This window comes from Eriocheir sinensis, chromosome 43 (assembly GCF_024679095.1).
Source record: "Eriocheir sinensis breed Jianghai 21 chromosome 43, ASM2467909v1, whole genome shotgun sequence".
NCBI lineage: Eukaryota > Metazoa > Arthropoda > Malacostraca > Decapoda > Varunidae > Eriocheir > Eriocheir sinensis.
Window position 1 is genome coordinate 5,273,849 of NC_066551.1, and position 19,624 is coordinate 5,293,472.

At 40.6% G+C, this 19,624-nt stretch overlaps 2 protein-coding genes across 2 annotated transcripts; both read right to left on the reverse strand.

The window, feature by feature from the left end:
• Positions 1-929: 929 nt before the first annotated feature.
• On the reverse strand, positions 930-8,305 carry LOC127010354 (phosphoglucomutase-like). Its single transcript, XM_050884304.1, has 13 exons — positions 8,086-8,305; positions 6,348-6,494; positions 5,997-6,159; positions 5,725-5,843; positions 5,051-5,204; positions 4,692-4,784; positions 4,199-4,296; positions 3,931-4,085; positions 3,672-3,782; positions 3,101-3,241; positions 2,710-2,893; positions 2,329-2,463; positions 930-1,901 (listed from the first exon to the last, which is right to left on the reverse strand). The coding sequence occupies exons 1-13, from the start codon at positions 8,179-8,181 to the stop codon at positions 1,812-1,814; spliced, it is 1,686 nt and encodes a 561-aa protein (XP_050740261.1). The 5' UTR covers positions 8,182-8,305; the 3' UTR covers positions 930-1,811.
• A 1,491-nt stretch (positions 8,306-9,796) lies between these two features.
• On the reverse strand, positions 9,797-17,551 carry LOC127010357 (hsp90 co-chaperone Cdc37-like). The gene is made up of 7 exons (XM_050884312.1): positions 17,414-17,551; positions 16,086-16,219; positions 15,659-15,815; positions 15,313-15,513; positions 14,765-14,955; positions 14,408-14,597; positions 9,797-12,791 (listed from the first exon to the last, which is right to left on the reverse strand). Exons 1-7 carry the CDS (start codon positions 17,444-17,446, stop codon positions 12,618-12,620), a joined length of 1,080 nt encoding a protein of 359 aa, XP_050740269.1. The 5' UTR covers positions 17,447-17,551; the 3' UTR covers positions 9,797-12,617.
• Between the last annotated feature and the right edge of the window lie 2,073 nt (positions 17,552-19,624).

Below are 19,624 nucleotides of genomic sequence, written 5' to 3' on the forward strand. Positions count from 1 at the left end.
GTTGTATATTTTTGTAACCTAGAATGGCTTAGGAAAACCGATTCATCTTATATCTTGGCTCTCAAACAGGTCATATAAAGACCTACAAATGAGCTTGTTTCGGAGGATAGACGACAGTCCAAATGGTACAGAAAAAAATGTTAAGCTACCAATATATTGGGACATTGCTTACCTGAAATGTAGTTTTCAGAGAAGTTTCTTCAGGGCCTCCAGTAAGTTATCATTCAATATTGAATGATCAACATTCTCTGTTGTTCCCAACATACCTTTGCTGGGTTCTTATCAGAGGAGCCCCGATCCCACATGACAACAGCCATGTATTGGCTAAAATATCTAGAAACTGGCAGTGCTACTTAAATTATCTAACACTTCCCACAATATAAGATAATTCCGTACCTTCAATAGATGCTTTCTAGCACTCCTGAAAAGGTATTTCTAAAACTTTATCTCAGTTCTACAAGGTCCTTAATTATTTCAACCATATTCACCTAAACTGAGATCACCAACTTTGTCAAGCAAATGTGCAACTTAAGCATAGTAACAAGAAGGCTACAATGGATTGTCAAGAGCTCATTACTATGGAAAAGCATGAAGTTAGTATACTTCAACAGGAGACTACTAAAGATGTTTTCCATGGCTACCCCTGAGGCATTGCCATGCCTATAACAGTGTGGAACCAGGAAGCAGCAATACACATTTTAGATCCTGCAGAGTTCAGGAAGAGAGAACTGTGCATAAATGTTCCTGGTTATATATGTCTCATCTGTGAATTTATGACACACATATTTCAAGACGTGTGGCCAGGGGCCAGGCATTAGTTTTTGCCAATATTTACTCCGTCCATTTAAAACTTAAGAGGAAAGCAAGACATGATGATTATTGTAGTACTTGACACAAGAAAATATTAAAACATTTTAAGATAATACAAGTTAGAAAACTTAGTTTTTATTGCACTTTACACTTTGTATTTTCATGTACAAACCATAAGATCAGCCTGATCAGTAGTTTTCCTTCATGTTTTGACTCTACTGATACTTGAAATAGCTAATGGATTGTAATTTGTATCTTAGGATATATTTGATTTTTCTTTCAACACTCAAAAAGGCATTCAACACATCATGAAATTGAAAAGGTCCATGAAAAAATAAAGACCAATGATTTTAAACTGAGCAAGCTAATTATTTATATGCACCAGGGTCTCCTTATATTTATACTTTGTTATACTTTGCAGTCAATCTGCAGTTACATGAAATGTATTTCTACCATAAATTTTTGCTGCAAAATTTTATACTTGAGCAATGTATGCCACATTTATCTGTTGTGATGATGCTCTGTTAGTGTTACAGAATGATGATTCAAACAGCAATTATGTTTACATGTCACAACCAGGAGTGTGTACTAAGTACACTACTCAATTTTTTTTGCTGTTTGCTCTCAGTAAAGTGCCAACCCTTTGAATAAAAAGCAAGAGGACAGCATATAACCTTGAAATGCTCGAGAGTGGAGTGTGTCCACCATGGGAGTTTTTAAACAGTAAGGAGACATTAAAATAATGTACAATTGTAATTACCAAGTAACCGCACACATATAACGAGACCCTGGTATATCATTTTTTAAAGTAAAATATTGGCCGTTACATTTCTGTGCAAAATTTAACTCAAACAATCACTTTACTTATTAAACATGAACAGAAACAAAGCATCTGATGAGGTTTAAAACTTAGGTCTCCATTTTATATGCATATATAAATGTTGAGATGCCAGTAGCCCAGCCTTAAGATGGACTCTGGCTGCAAGACGAACACTGCTAACCTAGGTAATGACTGTTGGTTCCTGACGACCTGTATACTCCTTAAGTTTTGCCAAACTTAGAGCAATTTCCACCAAAGGCTTCAGAACATCCTAGAAGAGAATAATAGAGCTGAAGACTACATGGTAATAATTATGAAGAGGATATTTCATACTTCAGAATGAAGTAGTAGTAGTGGGGTAGAAATGACTGTCTACTATATTGAAATAATAGCAATAGTGGTAGTAGCATAGTAATATTAATTAGCAGTACACAACCCCGTTGAAAGTTAGTTCCCTGTGCAGCGTCTCGGTATGAGACAGAAAGATACTCTTGCTTAGGGTTATGTTAACTTGTATGTGTCAAACTAGTAACCATATTAGGGAAAACAAGCTACTCTAGATAAGTCTATCAACCATTTATTTCCACTATTCTTGTACCTCTGCTATTTCCCATGGTAGTTTTTTCCTTGATATGACTACTAATTGCAACAGTGCATGCAAATGCACAAAATTACCCCACCATGAGACAGTTACTCACCTGTGCATCCTTAGTATAGGTTGAAGGGTCAGACTCATAGCTCTCAATGTACATACGGACAGTCGCTCCAGAACTGCCCGTGCCACTTAGCCGGAACACAACACGAGAGCCATCCGTCATGAGCACACGTACACCCTGTTGTGAGGAACACTGGTCAGCTATGGGAATCTACTTGCACTGCGAACCTTATTCTTAGTTTAGTGATGAGTAAAACGAAAAATACACATTAATGGCAGAGGACCTTCATCAAGTATTCAAAATTTATATCAAAAGCTCTGATGCTCAATTCCCTCTTTTCCTTGTGTTTTTGGTAGTACAAACAGGGGGAGGGGGTCATCTTCTCATACCTTTATATCACTACAAGCTATATTTTTATCTTACCTGTTTCTTGGCCACTGACCCATCGATGGGGTCTGTATAGGAGAAGTTGTCTATTTTATCAATATTGTAGGTCTTGCCCCCGTGTGAGAGTTCCTTCCCCACTAGAGATGGATCGTCACTCATGGCATCCAGGGTAGCCATCATCTTGTTGCAAGGGGCACTTTCACAATTCTCATAATCATACCTGTGAGGAATAATTAATTGATAAACAGAAAGTATTTTGTGATCATTAAAGCAGACGTCTTACAGTACATTTCTTTTTCACATCATCCATCTGCTTCCTCCTCCTAAATCACTTCTGCATATCCAATTCACAACTCCTAGCCTCTAATCTCTCATGTAGCAAGACAATTTCAACATGCACACATTCAAGACTACTGTGGTGTGGCACCTGGTGAAGAAGTTCCTGCCGTAAGTGTTCCAGTGGTTCATCAAGACCTGCTCCACGGACATGTTGCGACCAGCGAGGATGGACAGCCATGCCAGCACAGCCCAGATTCCATCCTTCTCTCGGATATGATCGCTTCCTGTTCTGTAGTGCCAAAAATTGAAGGAAAAGGTAAAGTTTAGAACATCCAGTAAAGCTGCATGTTGTTTTGGTACTCATCTCCGTCACCTGAGCCTTTGAGCCTCTGGAGCATAAAAATTCAATAACCCTGAACAAAGGACCAGTGTGACATCCAGGTTACCAAAGTTTATCTTTCCCTGAGAAGATGAACAGCTGGGTGGGCTCCACAAACACTTCCAAGGCTGGGGATTGAACCTGGGCCCATGGATTGGTAGCTATAATAGGTATACTAACCACTATGCCATAGAGGTATTTAAATTAGGATCAATTTATTTATGGCAAATGAAGTGTAATGAATCCTCATTGAAATAGTAATGCAAATTATTCACTACAAACTTCTTTCAAAGAACTGCTTAAAAGATATAACTGCAGCAGAGGCACAAACAAGACTTACCCAAAGCTCTCCTCACCACAGATGGACAGCCGTCCAGCATCCATCAAGTTACCAAAGTACTTCCAGCCGGTTGGAACCTCAAAAACTTCAACTCCCTTTTTCTGTGCCACTCTGTAATGCAGTGGTAAAGCTCAAATTTCACTATTAAATGTGACCAATGAGTCAAATTTGCAACATTACTTCCGAAAACACTAGGGATTATTTTTCAACAATAATTTTTTTCATGCAAGGGCTAAAGCATTTCTTTGTTGATGTTTACCTGTCAATGGCACAGCCGGTGGGCATACTGCGGGCAAGACCCTTCACTCCGTGTTTCTTGAAATAAGGAATAGTGTCGGTGTTGTCGGCAATTACTGCCACAGAGTCAGAGGGGGTGACGAAAAATGCCTTATGACCCAGGATCATGTTTCGGTCCTGTAAAAAGACAGACAGACAGCTCAAGTCAGTTAAGAATGTATGGGTGTTGTAGCAGTATCATGAATTGTCTTAATTTTATATATCACAGCAATAGAACTTGGTCTGCTCACCCCATCACCATCAAAAGCAGCGCCAAACCCAAAGTCTCCCTCCTTCATGGCCTTCACTAAATCAGCAGCATAGGTCAAGTTGGGGTCAGGGTGGTGACCTATACAATAAGAAAAAAAAGTTACCCAAATGAAATATAGCACAGTATTCATGAATGTACACAATGGCTGTAAGCTACATAAGAGCACATAGTGTGTCAGGATTGGATGGAGTATGTTATGTAGATGTGCATGAGCTTGTGTGTGGGTGTAACAGCAAGGAGTGGCATTTTCACAGGTTGGACACATGGTAAGAATGAATGGAGTTTGTGAATGAGGGCAAGATTATGGAAAATGATATAGGTGAACAGACAAACTTACTCCCATAACATGCATATTTTCAACATCTATTGTTACTTATGAACTTCTGAATAAAAAATAGGGTGAGAGGATGAAAGCAAATGTACAGGCATCAAAATTTATAGAATACAAGAGAAGAGTCAGGTTCCAATCATACCTCCAAAGTCCTCCAGTGGAACAATGTTTACAGCAGAGTCTGGACTGGCCCCAAGCTCCTCCAGGAAGATGCGCCGGACGTAAGGACCCGTCACTGTTTCCCAACCACAGAGTAGAGGCGATCAGTACACATCATGCCTTACATTAAACATGTGCAAACATTCTCAAGACCTACTCTTTTCTACTCCAGTTTTTATTTTCAACTTTTCATAAGAGCTGTTTATTAACAAAAACAATGAATACAAAAAATGCTTCCCAACCTTTTGGCTTAAATCTTTTCCTGCAAGCTTTTAATGAGCTCCACTATATCAGTATTATCATTCATATTTTATCTTTGATAAAGAAAATGAGTGTCCTTACCTCCATGCATGGCATTGATGAGGATTTTCAGTGGTGGGCCATTAGCTCCATGAAGAAGGTTCCTAATTGCAGCAAAGTCAAAGATTTCCTTCATGTAATCAACATATTCCTGAACAGAGTCAATAACTTCCACGGTGTATGGTCGATTTTCAACCTACAGGAAAAAAGTATCCCAATTAAACAACTCAGCTTGCCTCATTAGGTATTCAACCAAAGTTGATGAATATTAGCTTTTTTCGTATTACAGTAAACCCTCGCCTCAACAAACCAATTGAGGGAAAGGGGGGGATGTTATATCTGAAGGGTCTGAACCTTTTGCATATAGCAAACTTTCTTCATTACATAAGCTGAATGTTAGCTATTTTTAAAGATTTTCCTATACAACAAAGTTTGTTTGTTATATTTGATGAAAGGGGAGGCACAGTAGGACGAGAGCAGAATTGTTACAGTCAGGCAGACAACACCCAGCCAGCTTTGTTTCCACCACCACCAACAGACGTGTGTGCATATTCGCCCGGCCCATCACCGAACTGAACCCCACATTTACCAAACTTGTTCGGTAAATCCCCACATATACAGGACTAGGCAAAACACTGATTAAAGCCAAAATTCATTACATCACAGTCTATAAAAGTGAAGGTTTACTGTACTAGCTGAAACTGAATTATACTTACAGAAAATTCATATGTTCCTATTTTGGTGATGTCACAGTTGAGCTCAGGACAAATCTTGTATTCCACAATGTTCTTACTGATCTCATAGATCTTGTTGGTGACAGCATCAGGAGCTGGACCTGTACGTGTTCATAAAGAGCTATTGACTCATTGGTCCCTTCATACCTCACAGTACATTAGTATCACCTTACAAATATCACTTACAATGCAATAATATCCTAAACAAAAAATATTAAATGCTTATAAGGACATCACTAACCTAACCCTCTCACCTCCATTAGAAATGTTGAACTTGATGCCAAAGTCAGCATCAGGTCCTCCAGGGTTGTGGCTGGCAGTGAGGACAATGCCCCCATCTGTTTTGTGTTTGCGGATGATGCATGACACACACGGGGTTGAAAGGATGCCATCCTGACCCACCAGCAGCTTGCGCACCTTGAAAAAGGAGGTGACTTACTGATTACATGAAGGGCAAAGCATAGCTAGACAATCTCTAACACTGCACTGCTAAACATTAGTCTAGTAAAATTCAATAATCACACAAGATACTAAATTACAAAAGTGTTTAATGTATTTCACAATGTGAAAATATGGAGACTACTGAGCCCTGAAGGCATCCTTACCCCATTGGCTGCACACATCTTGATGATGATGTCGACGGCCTTCTTGCCAAAGTAGCGGCCGTCCCCGCCAACCACCAGTGTGCTGCCGGTCAGGCTCCCGCTCATGGCGCTCAGGATGCATTGCACAAAGTTCTCAGTGTAATGTTCCTGTTCAGAGATTTATTTAATTCAAAACATAATAGGTAAAAATTGAAGATTTTTTTCTATAAAGGGAGTATAAATATTGTATTATTCTTATTGTTAAAGATATATGTATATATATATATATATATATATATATATATATATATATATATATATATATATATATATATATATATATATATATATATATATATATATATATATATATATATATATATATATATATATATATATATATATATATATATATATATATATATATATATATATATATGGAGTGTTACTACAGCAAACATTGCAATGCTCTAAATGCATAGTTTTTTTGTCGTTTATAAATTTAAAGCCACGTAGGGCCTCCGTTTGTAATGCCGAAGGCAACTGAAGAACTAACAAGATGAACAGAGGGTATAATTTCAAAGACAGGATCGACAGTGCCAGAAGAGCCACCAGTTCCAGGCTACACTGCAAACAACCGGGCAGCCTGCAACTCAGTGATGGGGCAAGTGTACCTTATCAATGGGTACATCAGCAGAAGCAGCAAAGGGTCACTACTGTGAGGCATGGCCACTAGACAACACTAAGTAAACTAAGCAAGAACATTTCGTCCAGAATTACTGTAATAATGCATCCATGTTGTAGATATTACCGACACAAACTACATTCCCAAGCATCTTACAGGGCTGTTATGAGATTCACTCTGCTAAGGAAACACCCTTATTAGGAATAACAATGGACTTGTAATCTACAAGGCACCTTTGTCAACAGGGAAGGCTTTGGAGTAACTAAGGCTGCCTGTTTAGAATGTACACTAAGTATTCTATGCAATGTTGAAGCTATTTTATAGGTGGGTGAGAAGTAGTCCAACCATGGAGGTAGAATTGGTGGAGTCGACATGGCCCGCTAATCCCATTCATTGAGGTGAAACCGACGAACTGTCAAATTTACGGCCAAAAGATGGGGGATGCCCGGGCCAGGTGAGAACTCACGGCCATTACCTCCAGACCTGGTCTCATCCATTATGGTGGTGGTGTTTTTGATTACCGTTCATTTATTGATGCGGTATATATTTCATAAATACCTTTTATTTTACCAAGATATTTTTGTAAAACTTAAAGGATAGACTTAACTTGAAAACCTCACCTCCTTGAACTCACCTATAAACAGGACTTAGCGACAGCTTTATCTGAATTAAAAATGAGTCAACTACGACCAATCCATACAGTGGCGAAGTCAAGGCCTCTTATGCCTTGCGGAAAACCAGGTGGGCGAGCCTGGCCGAGCCCATTAAGAGGGAGCCTGACCTGACAACACCTGACACCTGGCCGTAAAAATGACAGCTCGGGCGGATTCATTTAATTGGGCTAATGTCGACTCCACCAATTCTACCTCCATGAGTCCAACAGATTAACAGCCATATGACCATTCAACATTAAACCTACACCACCTGGCCACACTTGATCCAACTCTGCCAAACCTTCTAAAGAAACCGTAAAGCCTAGGAAGTAAATCGGGGCGGGATACTGCCACACTAGTAATAAAGGTCAATGATGGCGTGGTGGGCCCCGCGCCGCCGGTTGTGTGTCGAGCCACTCACCTTCTCAAACACCTTGACAGCCTTCCTCAGCCCGCTGGTCCCTGGCTTCTGGCCCTCAAACGGCTTGGTGGCCTTCGTGTAGCTGGTGAGAGTCATCGTGGCGTTGTGAGGGGCGTCCCGCAGCAACTGACGTGCCCGCAGAGAGACACAGTGAGGGACGAGTGTGGGTCGTGGGGGGCGGCCAACAGCTGATCCACGTGTCCCGCCCCGCCACCCCCGACCCTGTTACTACGACTCCCACTACTCTACTCTATAGGCATCATTATGTAAGCCATTTTTACTAACTTAAATCCATGTAGAGCCTCTGTTTGTACTAAATACGGTGCTTTGCTGGTGTGGGAGTTGCCATGGCAAGCCAAAGCCACGGCCACGCCCCGAGGTCGAGGTCGCCGAGGAGACTGAAGGTCACCTACTTGGCCTTCTTCTATCCTTGCCCTCAACTTGTATCCTTGCCCTAACTTAATAATAAAGTTTCCACACAAAATTTAATGGCGTACTGCTTTATGTCCAAGATTGATACCATGCAGCGACTTATGTAAACATTACGTAATTATAGGCCCTTTTTATTTATGGTTTGCAACTCACCCTGTGACTCAAGTACTGCTGATTGACTGGAATTGTAGTGATCAGGGTAAAACTCGGGGGTATATACTAAAACTGCACCTGCTGGCCTTTTACGGACAGTTGGGTGGGCTGCGCGCCGACTGCCAGTGCCGGGATTCGAACCGAGGCCAGCGGACTCGCACGGAGCTCGGTTTACCAGGGGCAGTAGTTAAGGCACTGGCATAACAGCTGGTTGCACTAGATCGATACTACCTTCACAGGGTCATGGGGTATCATGGAAAGACCGTCTCGAACCAGCAACTACTTGAAAATTAATTAAGGCCTGTCGCCCGTGAACACCAACTCCTGCTGCTGTATGGGCACGTGGCACGCTTCCCGGACACTGATCCTGCCTTTAGTTGCTTCTGTATGAGACAACCAGAAGTGCAGGAGACAAAGGGGACGCCCACGTAACTCATGGCTGGGGCAAGTTGATCGATCCTGCCGAGACGGGCCTGGGATGGAAAGGGTAGCTGCGTGGAGGCTTGCTCAGGACCATTGCAAGGGGAGGTGACGGATGTGTGTAACAACGCGCCCGCCTGGCGTACGTACGTTCCCCGTTAAATACTGCTCCAGTTTTCTCATTGGACAATATTGGTGATCAAAATTGTGAATATTCTTGTAATACACAGCAAAAACTAGTTGATTCACTTTTGAAAGCTTTCTCAACTAGGGATCACCAACTCCTATTGTACTGGACTATATAGTTATTTCCTGCTTATGAACACCATGCTGTTAACATCAGAAATGAGTGGTCCGGCTACCTAGTGCAAAACAACTGTCAAGGTAGTATATTCTATTGCCCAGTAACATTCATGGGCACCACATAACTCATCCAAAACCAGCCTTTCATTTTTTTTCCCTCTCAAAAATGTATAACAGGAAATGCAACTATTAGGACACACATTCATGGCAAACATTAGATGTGCAATCCGGTGTTGGTCCACTTTGCAAGGAAGAGTTGACTTACTTGACAGGTCTCCACAAAATTCTACAAAGTATGTATGTCACATGCCTCATTTTACAACCTACCTCTCATGGAAATAAGGCTACTAAAGTTAAAGAAGGAAAATTTACTTTTTAGTCTTAGGGGTGATAAAGTAAAACAAAATTTCCCAGACTTTAATGACTGACAAAGCTGACAATTAAAAGAAACACTGTGCAAGTGTAATTTATGTGTAAACATGCACAAGCGCTACATACATGTAAGGTATGTGGAAAGAGGTCTATTGGGCCTCAAACTAATCTTGTATTCCATTACCAGAAAAATGTTTTGTGTATTGAGGTGATGCAATGTTCCCACAGCAGGCAAATGCTTATGTGACTCATTAATGAATACTTAAGGCTTTCTTTATATCACACTAAATCATGATGTGCCAGACATCAGAGGTCACGTGTTACATTCAGTTTATATGTATGTATATATATATATATATATATATATATATATATATATATATATATATATATATATATATATATATATATATATATATATATATATTATACACACACACACACACACAGTAAACCCTCCCTTGTACATACATTCACATAACAAATTTCAGCTTTAAAACTTTTTGGTCCAGTCTGGTATATGCAGAGATTTACCAAACAAGTTCATTAAGTGTGGGGTTCAGTTTGGTGGTGGGCTGGTCAAACATGTACAAGCACATCAGCTGGTGCCGAAGGAAACAAAGCCGACTGGGTGGTGCATCTAGTCAGTCTAACTTTGTCTGCCCGACTGTAAACAACCCTGATCATCCTTCTGTGCCTCATCTTTCATATAGTGAACAAACTTTCTTATACACATAGATGTAGCGAACAGAAATAGCGAACTTTCAGCTCATATAACAAACAAAGTTCACCATATGTGAAAAGTTTGGATTCCTCGGATATAACAGACTTTTTAATGTAACATCAACCACTTTCCCCAAAGTGGTTTGTTAAAGTGAGATTTTACTGTACACACACACACACACCATGAGTGATCTAGTTTTGCAGACAGGGCTGAAGTGAGCATATTTTTTTTATTTGCACCGATGACAGGAAAAACATAAACTGAGGGTAGATATAGTTGCTAACCTCAACCTTCATTATCAAGGAAGCAATGTATCTCAATGTCCTCTTATGATGCATTCATATATTTACTATAACCCCCACTGATGATTCCTCTTTCCACAGAGGCAGGGCTGTGGCAAGTGCTCTAAGTAACCGTAATTTTTGGGGATCAGCTTCTAACTCCAAATGACTATAGTCAAAGCAGGTTGCAGTAGTAAAGGTTCTCCCTTTGATAAGTATATCAAATTAAGAATTTGGATGGCACATAGATGAGTTAAAGTAGAAAGTAGTGTAATGTGGGGCCACAGGAGGTGTGGAGGCATGCAGTTATCAAGTTTAGAAGAGCAGTCAGCATGAAAATATCAATAGAAGATACAAAGTGAGAGAATGCTGCTGCAGAGAGGTTAGAGACCTTTAGTATGAGGAAGAGAGCTGATGAGATTAAGAACCTTTGACTCTACTCTGCCCAAAAGGGTTGTGCAAGGAGCCCCTTCCACACAAGATGCATACTCTATACAAGGGCAGCCAAGGCCCAAGTATATGAACAGCATCTGAGGGGGGAAATTGGTGGAAACAATACAGTATGGCTAACCTCATGGAAGCTGATTTAGCAAGAGAGGAAATATAAAATTTCCAGTTAAGATTTTGAGTTAAGGATAGGCCAATAATGTGTATTTTGAAGAAGGGGACGAGTGTTATCAAGGACTAGGGGATAGCTGTTTGGAAGATTACATCAAGCTAACAGGTGGACAAATTGAGTTTCTGAGGCATTGAAGGGCATTATTGTTTGGCTTGGCTAAACGTGCGGTTGTGGGGGTGTTCAGCGTAGGGGGTCCCCTTGTACAGCCTTGCCGCGTGTCTCCTAGCCCGTGATGTAGAAATTTTCTAATATAAGTAAAACCAAGGCAAATATGATCAGCAAATATGCATACACATTTAGTCTTAGTATTATAACGTATGAAAGAACAGTTAACGCATTATGGACAAGATATTTATAAGCATATAAAGAAACGTGGCATACATATTTTAGTGTTGCTAAAAAAAAAAATGCTATACTTATCATTGAGTTTCCCTTTCATTTTGGGATGTGTAAGTAGTTTCACAATTATATTTAGATTATATCGTGAAGGAATGTACGTTAAAATAAGCTGACGTAAATAAGAAAAAAATACATTCAAATCCTCGTGGCGGTAATGCCACGAGAGAGAGGGAGAGAGGCAACCAACGTGGAGTTAAAAACATGGCAATGCTGTACTCCCACTTGTTCCTCAGAGGGCGCAGACACAACTGCACATTTAGCTGAGCTAGACTATAAGTTCCTTCTGCCCCATTCAGAAATAACTGCAAGGTTGGAGGTCAAGCATTCTGTATCGTCCTTGTTAAATTGGTTAAGCAAAGTGGTCACATGGCCTTTTAATATAATTCCCAAGATGTAGGATCTGTGAAGTTCTCCATGTACCACAATGTGTTATAAAACAAAAACAAATGTTCCTGTAGTGCAAGAAGCTGTGTATGAGAACTGAGTCACCTTCAACTACTTCAGAGTACCTTATTACAGACCGACCCTACCTCTAAGGGAAACAGGGCCAATGACACATACATACACATGAATCTAAACTTTATAAAAATTCAAGACAGTCATTTCTGATGCATGGCATTAAGTTTATCCCGCTCATCCACAAAACATTTTTACTTTTTCAATAAAGTAGACAAAAAATTTACTTTGTACATTATAAAAGTAATCCAATTGCACACTTCTGTAAAAAAAAAAAAGCCATATAATTGTTCTCTGCACTCAACATCAACTTTCATATCATTCACACTTAATGAGGAAATTACCCAAGATAAATGTAGCAGACAACTGCATTCTACTCAGCTGGAGCTTCATCTTTGTCTGCACTACTACTCTCATTGGCATTAGGTACCCATAACCCCGAGTCAACACATCTCTTCATGTGGTATTTTGCCTCTTCAGGATCCATTTTCTCTATTGTCTTCTGCAACAGTCCCACATCCTGACTCAGGAAGCATTCTTTTAACTCCTGAAAATGTTACAAAAAGATTGAGAAAATTTTTAGGAGCTAACTATAATGCCTTCATCAATCATTCCAAAATGTTCTACATGTTAATTATTACTCTACAGTGTGCCTAGCAACAGCCTCACAAAACTCCTAAGAAAGATAGGAAAGTTCAAGGCTTCAGAAAGACTGAAAGTAAATACCGAGATTATTGCCCCCCAAATTTGATTTTGGCATTAATTTCAATATTCTTACTATTCAAGGCCTGTTCACACCGGCAGCAAAGCTACGCTACATGCACTGTGCCGCCATGTGGCTTTCAATCCCTTTTGTTGTTTTCAATGAGACTGTTCACACCGGATGCAAAGCTATGTAAGCAATGTCAGTAACATTGCTCACACAGCTTCCATGCTCACCGCCTCCACAATTTTTCAAAGACAGCTCACCTCATGCATATGCAGTAGAACATTGTACAGGGAACTCCAGCACTGCTCACTGCTTAGCAACTGAGAAAGTGAGAAGTTGCCAGCAGTCTGCCACATGCTAATCTAAAGGCGGTGTCACACTAGCACTTTTTCCGTCAACTTTTTCCGTCGTTTTTCTGAAAATCGTCGATATCTTGGCTGCGGCCTGTCACACACAAACGGTGTTTCGTCTGAAACTTTCCGTCGGCACAGACCAAGGAGTGTAAACAAACATGGAGTCCACGCTGCGGCAAAGATACGCTGCTCTGAACCTAATACTGTGTATTGTGAGACTTAGACGAGCTAAACAAGCCAAAAAGCGTGCATGGATGCGCTCATGGTTGGCTCGTCGGGAAAGAGAAAGTGTGTACCACAGGCTGTTAAAAGAGCTGAGTTTAGAGGATCATGAGACTCTGAAGAATTGGATCAGGTTGGACAAGAGCCAGTACCACAGACTTCTGGAGTAAGTGACACCTCTTATTGCCAGAAGTGACACCAGGATGAGGAAACCTGTCACTGCAGGAGAGCGTTTGAGACAGATTGAAGCCACGCGGAAAGTCTCGGTCTTGGTCTTGGAAATGTAAACAAAGGCGGAAATTTGCAGGCGGAAACGATCCTGATCGTCTGACAAATTCATGCGATAAGTTCATGCGGAACGATGGAAAATCGACGGAAATCACATTAATCGACGGAAAAAGTGCTAGTGTGACACCGCCTTAAAGCATGTGGGGTGCCATTTAAAGAAGGCAACTTCAATTTTCAAACACAGGAGTCATGGAAGCAATGGAGCAGTTGACAGAGGAAGTACAGAAATATTCATGCTTATATGTTATGTCTTCCGAAGGCTAGAGGGATGGGAACAGGAAGGACAGCTGTTGGGTGGAACTTACACATAGTTATCTTCACTGTCATCGCTTCCAGTGTGAACATTTACATAGCAAGCATCGTGTCTTGCCGACTTAGCAACCATAGCTTAACATCACTCCTACTGTGAACTAACCTTCAGTCCTGCTTTCCACTTGAAATAATGTTAATTCCTGATATTTCTAGCAATAAAGAGGATAGATCAGAAAAGACTTCAATATTTTCATTCAGGCCATCAGCTGTGTCTGTTTGAGGGCTTGGAGACATTGCCAAGTGTTATGTTTTCAGACAATCATAACAAAAGCAACTTACCTCTGGCAGCGTCTCCATCACCTCAACAGGATCAAGACCACCTGGACCAAGTCTTTGCTCCCGCTCCTCCTCCTCTGCCTCCTTCATCAACTCTTCTAGTTTCTGAGCAGCACGTTTTCTGATACGATCTTTGAAGGCTTCAAGTTCATCCGTAAAAGCTGTCTTGTACTCAATTTCAGCCTGCTGGATTCTGTACATAAGATATTTCTTATTAAAACAACATTCTGACCTTTCTTTAGTTGCCAGACACTGCATTTTTATATCCTACACATCTAGCCTCTTATTTCTGCTTCTGGCTACCTTACTGTAACTCTGTTCTTGTTTCTAACCATGAGACTGAAATACAGCATTATGCACCTGTGGAAAAATGCAGATATGCAGGAACGTGGATCTCTCTCAAGCTGCTTGGCGAGTTCCAAGATGAATTGCATACAGATGGTCTGGTGGGCTACATGTTTCATAAGGTCATGTTTCTCTTCCATCTCCAGGTTGATGCACCACACCACCAGATAATTGGCAGTGTCTTCACAAGCCAGTTCCGGGTGTTCCTGCAAAGCAACAGCATCGCAACAGATGAGCTCTGATATAAATGCAAAATATTCATATATAATTCATATTCAATGCTCTCAGTGGTACTACTGCACCATGGTTGCTACTTAACAATGCTCTAATGATCCACCCTTAACTCTGTTCACTCCTATACTCTACAAGTCTTAGTTTACTCATTGCAGTAGATTTTCTCTAGCATTCTTGAGTTTGCCTTTCCAATCCACTTAAATCATTCTGGTTAGGCAGTGATTGTTTTTTTTATTGTTGTTTTTCATCGAATCATAAAACTTGAACAAAATTATTTCACAAAGATGTTATCCACTATCACAAAAACTGTCACCTTAAATTTTACTAACCATTAGAAATCGCCTAGAATCATCAAAGCTTCTGTACATGCCATATTTCTTGATATTGGCTTCATTTTTCTTAACAAACTCTTTCATACGCTTCTCTCTCTCTTCTTCTGATAGGTCCTCATCCTTTCTTGAAGGTGGATGATTGATTATTGTCTTGCTAAAACCATCACAGCTAATGGTGTCAACATTCCATGGCTCAAGCTGAAGGAGAAAAAAGACATTACAAATATTAAATGCTGGAAAAGCTTAACTATATCAATAAATAATTAAACTACCTCAGTCAACTGTCAGATGGCATAAATATTCAATTGCCATAAAATATATATTGTTATTTACAAATAATTACCTTTTCTTTCTTTTCCAATTCCTTCTGTTTCTTAACTAAATTCTCTCCTTTCTTTTCCAATTCAGAAAGTGCCTGCTGCAGTTTGGACATGTCTTCCATGCCAGAATCTTTGGACTTAGTAAGCTTTTCCTTTAACTCCTTGACTTCTTTCTCATACCTGTGATGTGGACCAAGATTAGATAGATAATGATCTTTCATATACTCCTTACCTAGGTATATGGTGCCCTAGTATACATGGTGCCTTCAGATCTATTTCCAGAAACTAAAGATACAGAGAATGTACATTTTGAGAAGCTTTTCATTTAAGTTTGCATATTCATGATAGGAGACATTACCTTGGCAATTGGCATTAAAGTGAGATAATGACATCCATCTTTTAAATGTAACAAAATTCACTCATGAATAACAAATGCAATTAAATACTAACTTTTGTTTTTCTCCTTTTACCACCTCCAACTCCTTCTCCTTCTCTGCCATTCGCTCAAGTCTGGCCTGGTGCCGCCATCGAAACAGGGACGGTGTGTCAATGTTAGGATGAGTGTCATCCTCATCGTCTGATATCTGAAACACATCAATTAGATACATAACATTAAGAGATCACCAATCACTGATCCTTTTCTTAGAACATCATCTTCCCCTTGCACCAAGAGACCTCCAGGACCCTTCCCTAAGAAAATAATCCTGATCCTGCCACTAAACTATGAAAGTCTCACAAAGGCCATGAACCATATGCTGCACAAATTACGAACATGAACTATGAGCTTTAACAGTTTTGGGCATACCTTGATTTTTTTTTTTTTTTTTTTAATGCCTTAGAAATTCTGTGCAACAAACCTGATTGGAGTTCTACTACCAAACCCTCGACAAAATCACAACGATTCGAAAATTAAAAGTGACATACTAATGAAGAGTAATACTGCACTGACACACAAGTAGTAGTTTAAATATATTCGACATGGCATTTCCCAAGAGTTGCTCTACTTCTACGGTCTTTTTCCCTAGGAGGTTATAATGTGGGGGGTCCAGGGGGGGCCCCGCCCTCCTGGTTAGGAGGGGGGTCGACAGGGGCGAAGCCCCCCATTAGAGGTAACCGTTGTTATGTAAAGTTCGGTTGGGGTAGTTTAAATATATTCGACATGACATTTCCCTAGAGTTGCTCTACTTCTAGGGTCTTTTTCCCTATAAGGTTATAATGTGGGGGGGTCCAGGGAGGGCTGTGCCCCCCTGGTTACAAGGAGGGTTGAGGGGGGCGAAGCCCCCTTGCTAAAGGTTAGGTTACATAAAGTTCAGTTGGGATAGTTTAAATAAATTCGACAAGAGGTGTGGGCTGTCAAAAATTACGCAGCGCAGGACGGATTTTGGCGGCAGTGGTGGGGAGTGACACGCCCGACACTCGTCAGCACACCGGCTGCAGCGGCTGCAAGGTTATGTTATAATAGATTACAAGAGCATGCCATATACATTAGGGACTTTCCTTACTTTTGAGACCAAGGAATTTTCCCTATTTTAGGGATTTTTAAGGGAAATTCAGGAGCCCACTTTTCAGTGATTTTGCCTTCCCCCCCAAAAAACTGTTCCCTACAGGTCCCCAGGCTTGTGTTGGGGGGTAGGGGTGGCTGGAGTGGTGGAGGGGTAGTTGTTGTTCTGTAGTTTTACCCCTCCACCAACCACGGGCCTTGAGGCTCCCCCTGACTTAACACGTGACAGGACGATAATCAGACTCCTCCCAGGCAATATAAGCAGGCTGTTACTCACCTCAATGTCCTTCCACTTGCTGTAGTCCACCATGGCTCCGTGCTAGGCTCGCTCACACTCACCTTACTTCCTCTTCTTCTTCTTTTGACTGGTCACTGTTGCCGCCTCCGCCTCGCCGCACACCCTCTCATTGTCGTGCTCGGAATATCGCATTTTCCGGCTTCTGACTCATGATTATTGTCAAAAAAGTACCAATCATTAACCATTTTAGCTATATGTATAAATTAATCTAGTTATTGGGGCTTAGGAGACAGTTTTTGGGCCAGAAATTGGTACATACGAGAGGGCGAGTCCGGCAATTTGGCAACGTTGCTCGCACCCTCTCCAGCGATTGTCGTACTCACAACATTACTTTTATCGGTTTCAGGCCCAAAACTCTCGCCTCCAGACAACTAACGATATTTATTTCAAGTTATTGATAAAAATGTTAATTACTGACGGCTTTTTTGTAGTAGTTTTGGGTCGGAAACAGGAAAATAAGATGTTGAGTACGGTAGTCTGAGCCTCTCCCGCCAGCCGCTAGTAACTTCGGGAAACTTCTCAGAAATTTCGAGAACGACACTTACACACAATAAATACAGTAAATACAATGAATACACTCTTTCCTATTTATTTCCTGAAGGTCTGAAGCTTAGTAGAATACATAATATACGACAAAAGAGCAGTTGATCATATGCAAAGACGAGATATATCAGCGCAGAAAAACAACAAAATCTTAACTAATAAATATCTATAAATCCATTCAGGTGCATTAAAAAGAACAAACTCTACGGTATGTAAGAATGTGGGAATCAATATGGTTGGCCTCAAATGTTACAGCCTCTCGACATTACTTATGGAATTTGTTTACTTGCACATCCCGGATATTTTCAACACGAACTAATAATACAGAGGAATCTAACAACCCATCCAGTCACTTTAACTGCCCCATTCCTTTATCATTGCGATCCTCCCATTGTACCCCCTTAATTAATTCCTTCCTGCCCGGCCCATTCCCTTATCATTCTCCTCTTCTCCATCACCCTAGCTATAGCTCTTCCCATTGTCTCCCTTTCCTATCCTGCCCCATTCCCTTAATTGACCTCTACCTTCCCATCGCCCTTCTCCCTTTTAATTCTGTCTCCCCTTCCTATCCTGCCCCATTCCCTTAATTGACCTCTACCTTCCCATCCCCCTCCTCCCTTTTAATTCTGTCTCCCCTTCCTATTCCCTTATCTACCTCTACCTTCCCATCGCCCTTCTCCCTTTAATTCTGTCTCCCCTTCCTATCCTGCCCCATTCCCTTAATTGACCTCTACCTTCCCATCGCCCTTCTCCCTTTAATTCTGTCTCCCCTTCCTATCCTGCCCCATTCCCTTATCTACCTCTACCTTCCCATCGCCCTTCTCACTTTAATTCTGTCTCCCCTTCCTATCTTGCCCCATTCCATTTTTGACCTCTACTGTTAATTCACCCTCCTCCCTTTCTGTCTTTCCATTCTCATTGTTCCCTTAAGGACAGCAAGAGAAGGAGAGAAGAATGAAAAGTATGAGAGGAAAGAAGGAAATATGCAAGAAGGAAGAGAAGGAGAGGGAAGAGATGGGTGCTGAGACAAAGAGGCCGAGAAAAAGCCTATCCAGAATTATGTATGAAATAAAAAGTGTCATTCAACTTCTGCATGTCACACTTAGGTCAATACAACTTTAGGTAAATGCATCATTCATTTATATATTTACATTTTAAACAATTGCACATTTGGTTACACATCCTTTTCTCATATGAAATGCTGTATGTGAACTTCCTTTTCCTAGAGAGCTTGGGAGATCATAATTCTAATGCCCCCAAATCTTCAACCTCCTGTTTCAATGTAGCTTTTGGGGCGGACTTATCAACACAACGGAAATAACCATAATCATTATCTACTCCTCTTTCCTGTACACTGAGGATGTGATGATCAAGAAACAGAAAACATACAGGCAGAGAAAGTTTATAAGGAAATTAAACAGTAACAATACATTCAGAAGCCTAAACTCTTACCTTGAATGTTACCTATCCTCATCATCATCGGTATCATCCTCACAGACGATAAAAATATATACAAAGAAGTAAACCACACATTCAAAAAGTATATATTGCCTGCCTGTATAGGCCAAAATATTAACCCTGTAACATCTGAATTATTTCCTACAATCACCTAACTGCTGGTAAACAAGAGAGCCAGACACCATTAAA

Excerpts from the sequence above, each read along its gene's own strand:
- LOC127010354 (XM_050884304.1), bottom strand. The coding sequence starts at position 8,181 with ATGACTCTCACCAGCTACACGAAGGCCACCAAGCCGTTTGAGGGCCAG. Across the intron at positions 4,086-4,198 it reads CTGCTTTTGATGGTGATGGG|GACCGAAACATGATCCTGGG; the intron begins GTGAGCAGACCA and ends GTCTTTTTACAG. Across the intron at positions 2,464-2,709 it reads GGTCAGTGGCCAAGAAACAG|GGTGTACGTGTGCTCATGAC; the intron begins GTAAGATAAAAA and ends TCCTCACAACAG.
- LOC127010357 (XM_050884312.1), bottom strand. The coding sequence starts at position 17,446 with ATGGTGGACTACAGCAAGTGGAAGGACATTGAG. Across the intron at positions 16,220-17,413 it reads GCAAGTGGAAGGACATTGAG|ATATCAGACGATGAGGATGA; the intron begins GTGAGTAACAGC and ends GATGTGTTTCAG. Across the intron at positions 14,598-14,764 it reads ATATCTGCATTTTTCCACAG|AATCCAGCAGGCTGAAATTG; the intron begins GTGCATAATGCT and ends TCTTATGTACAG.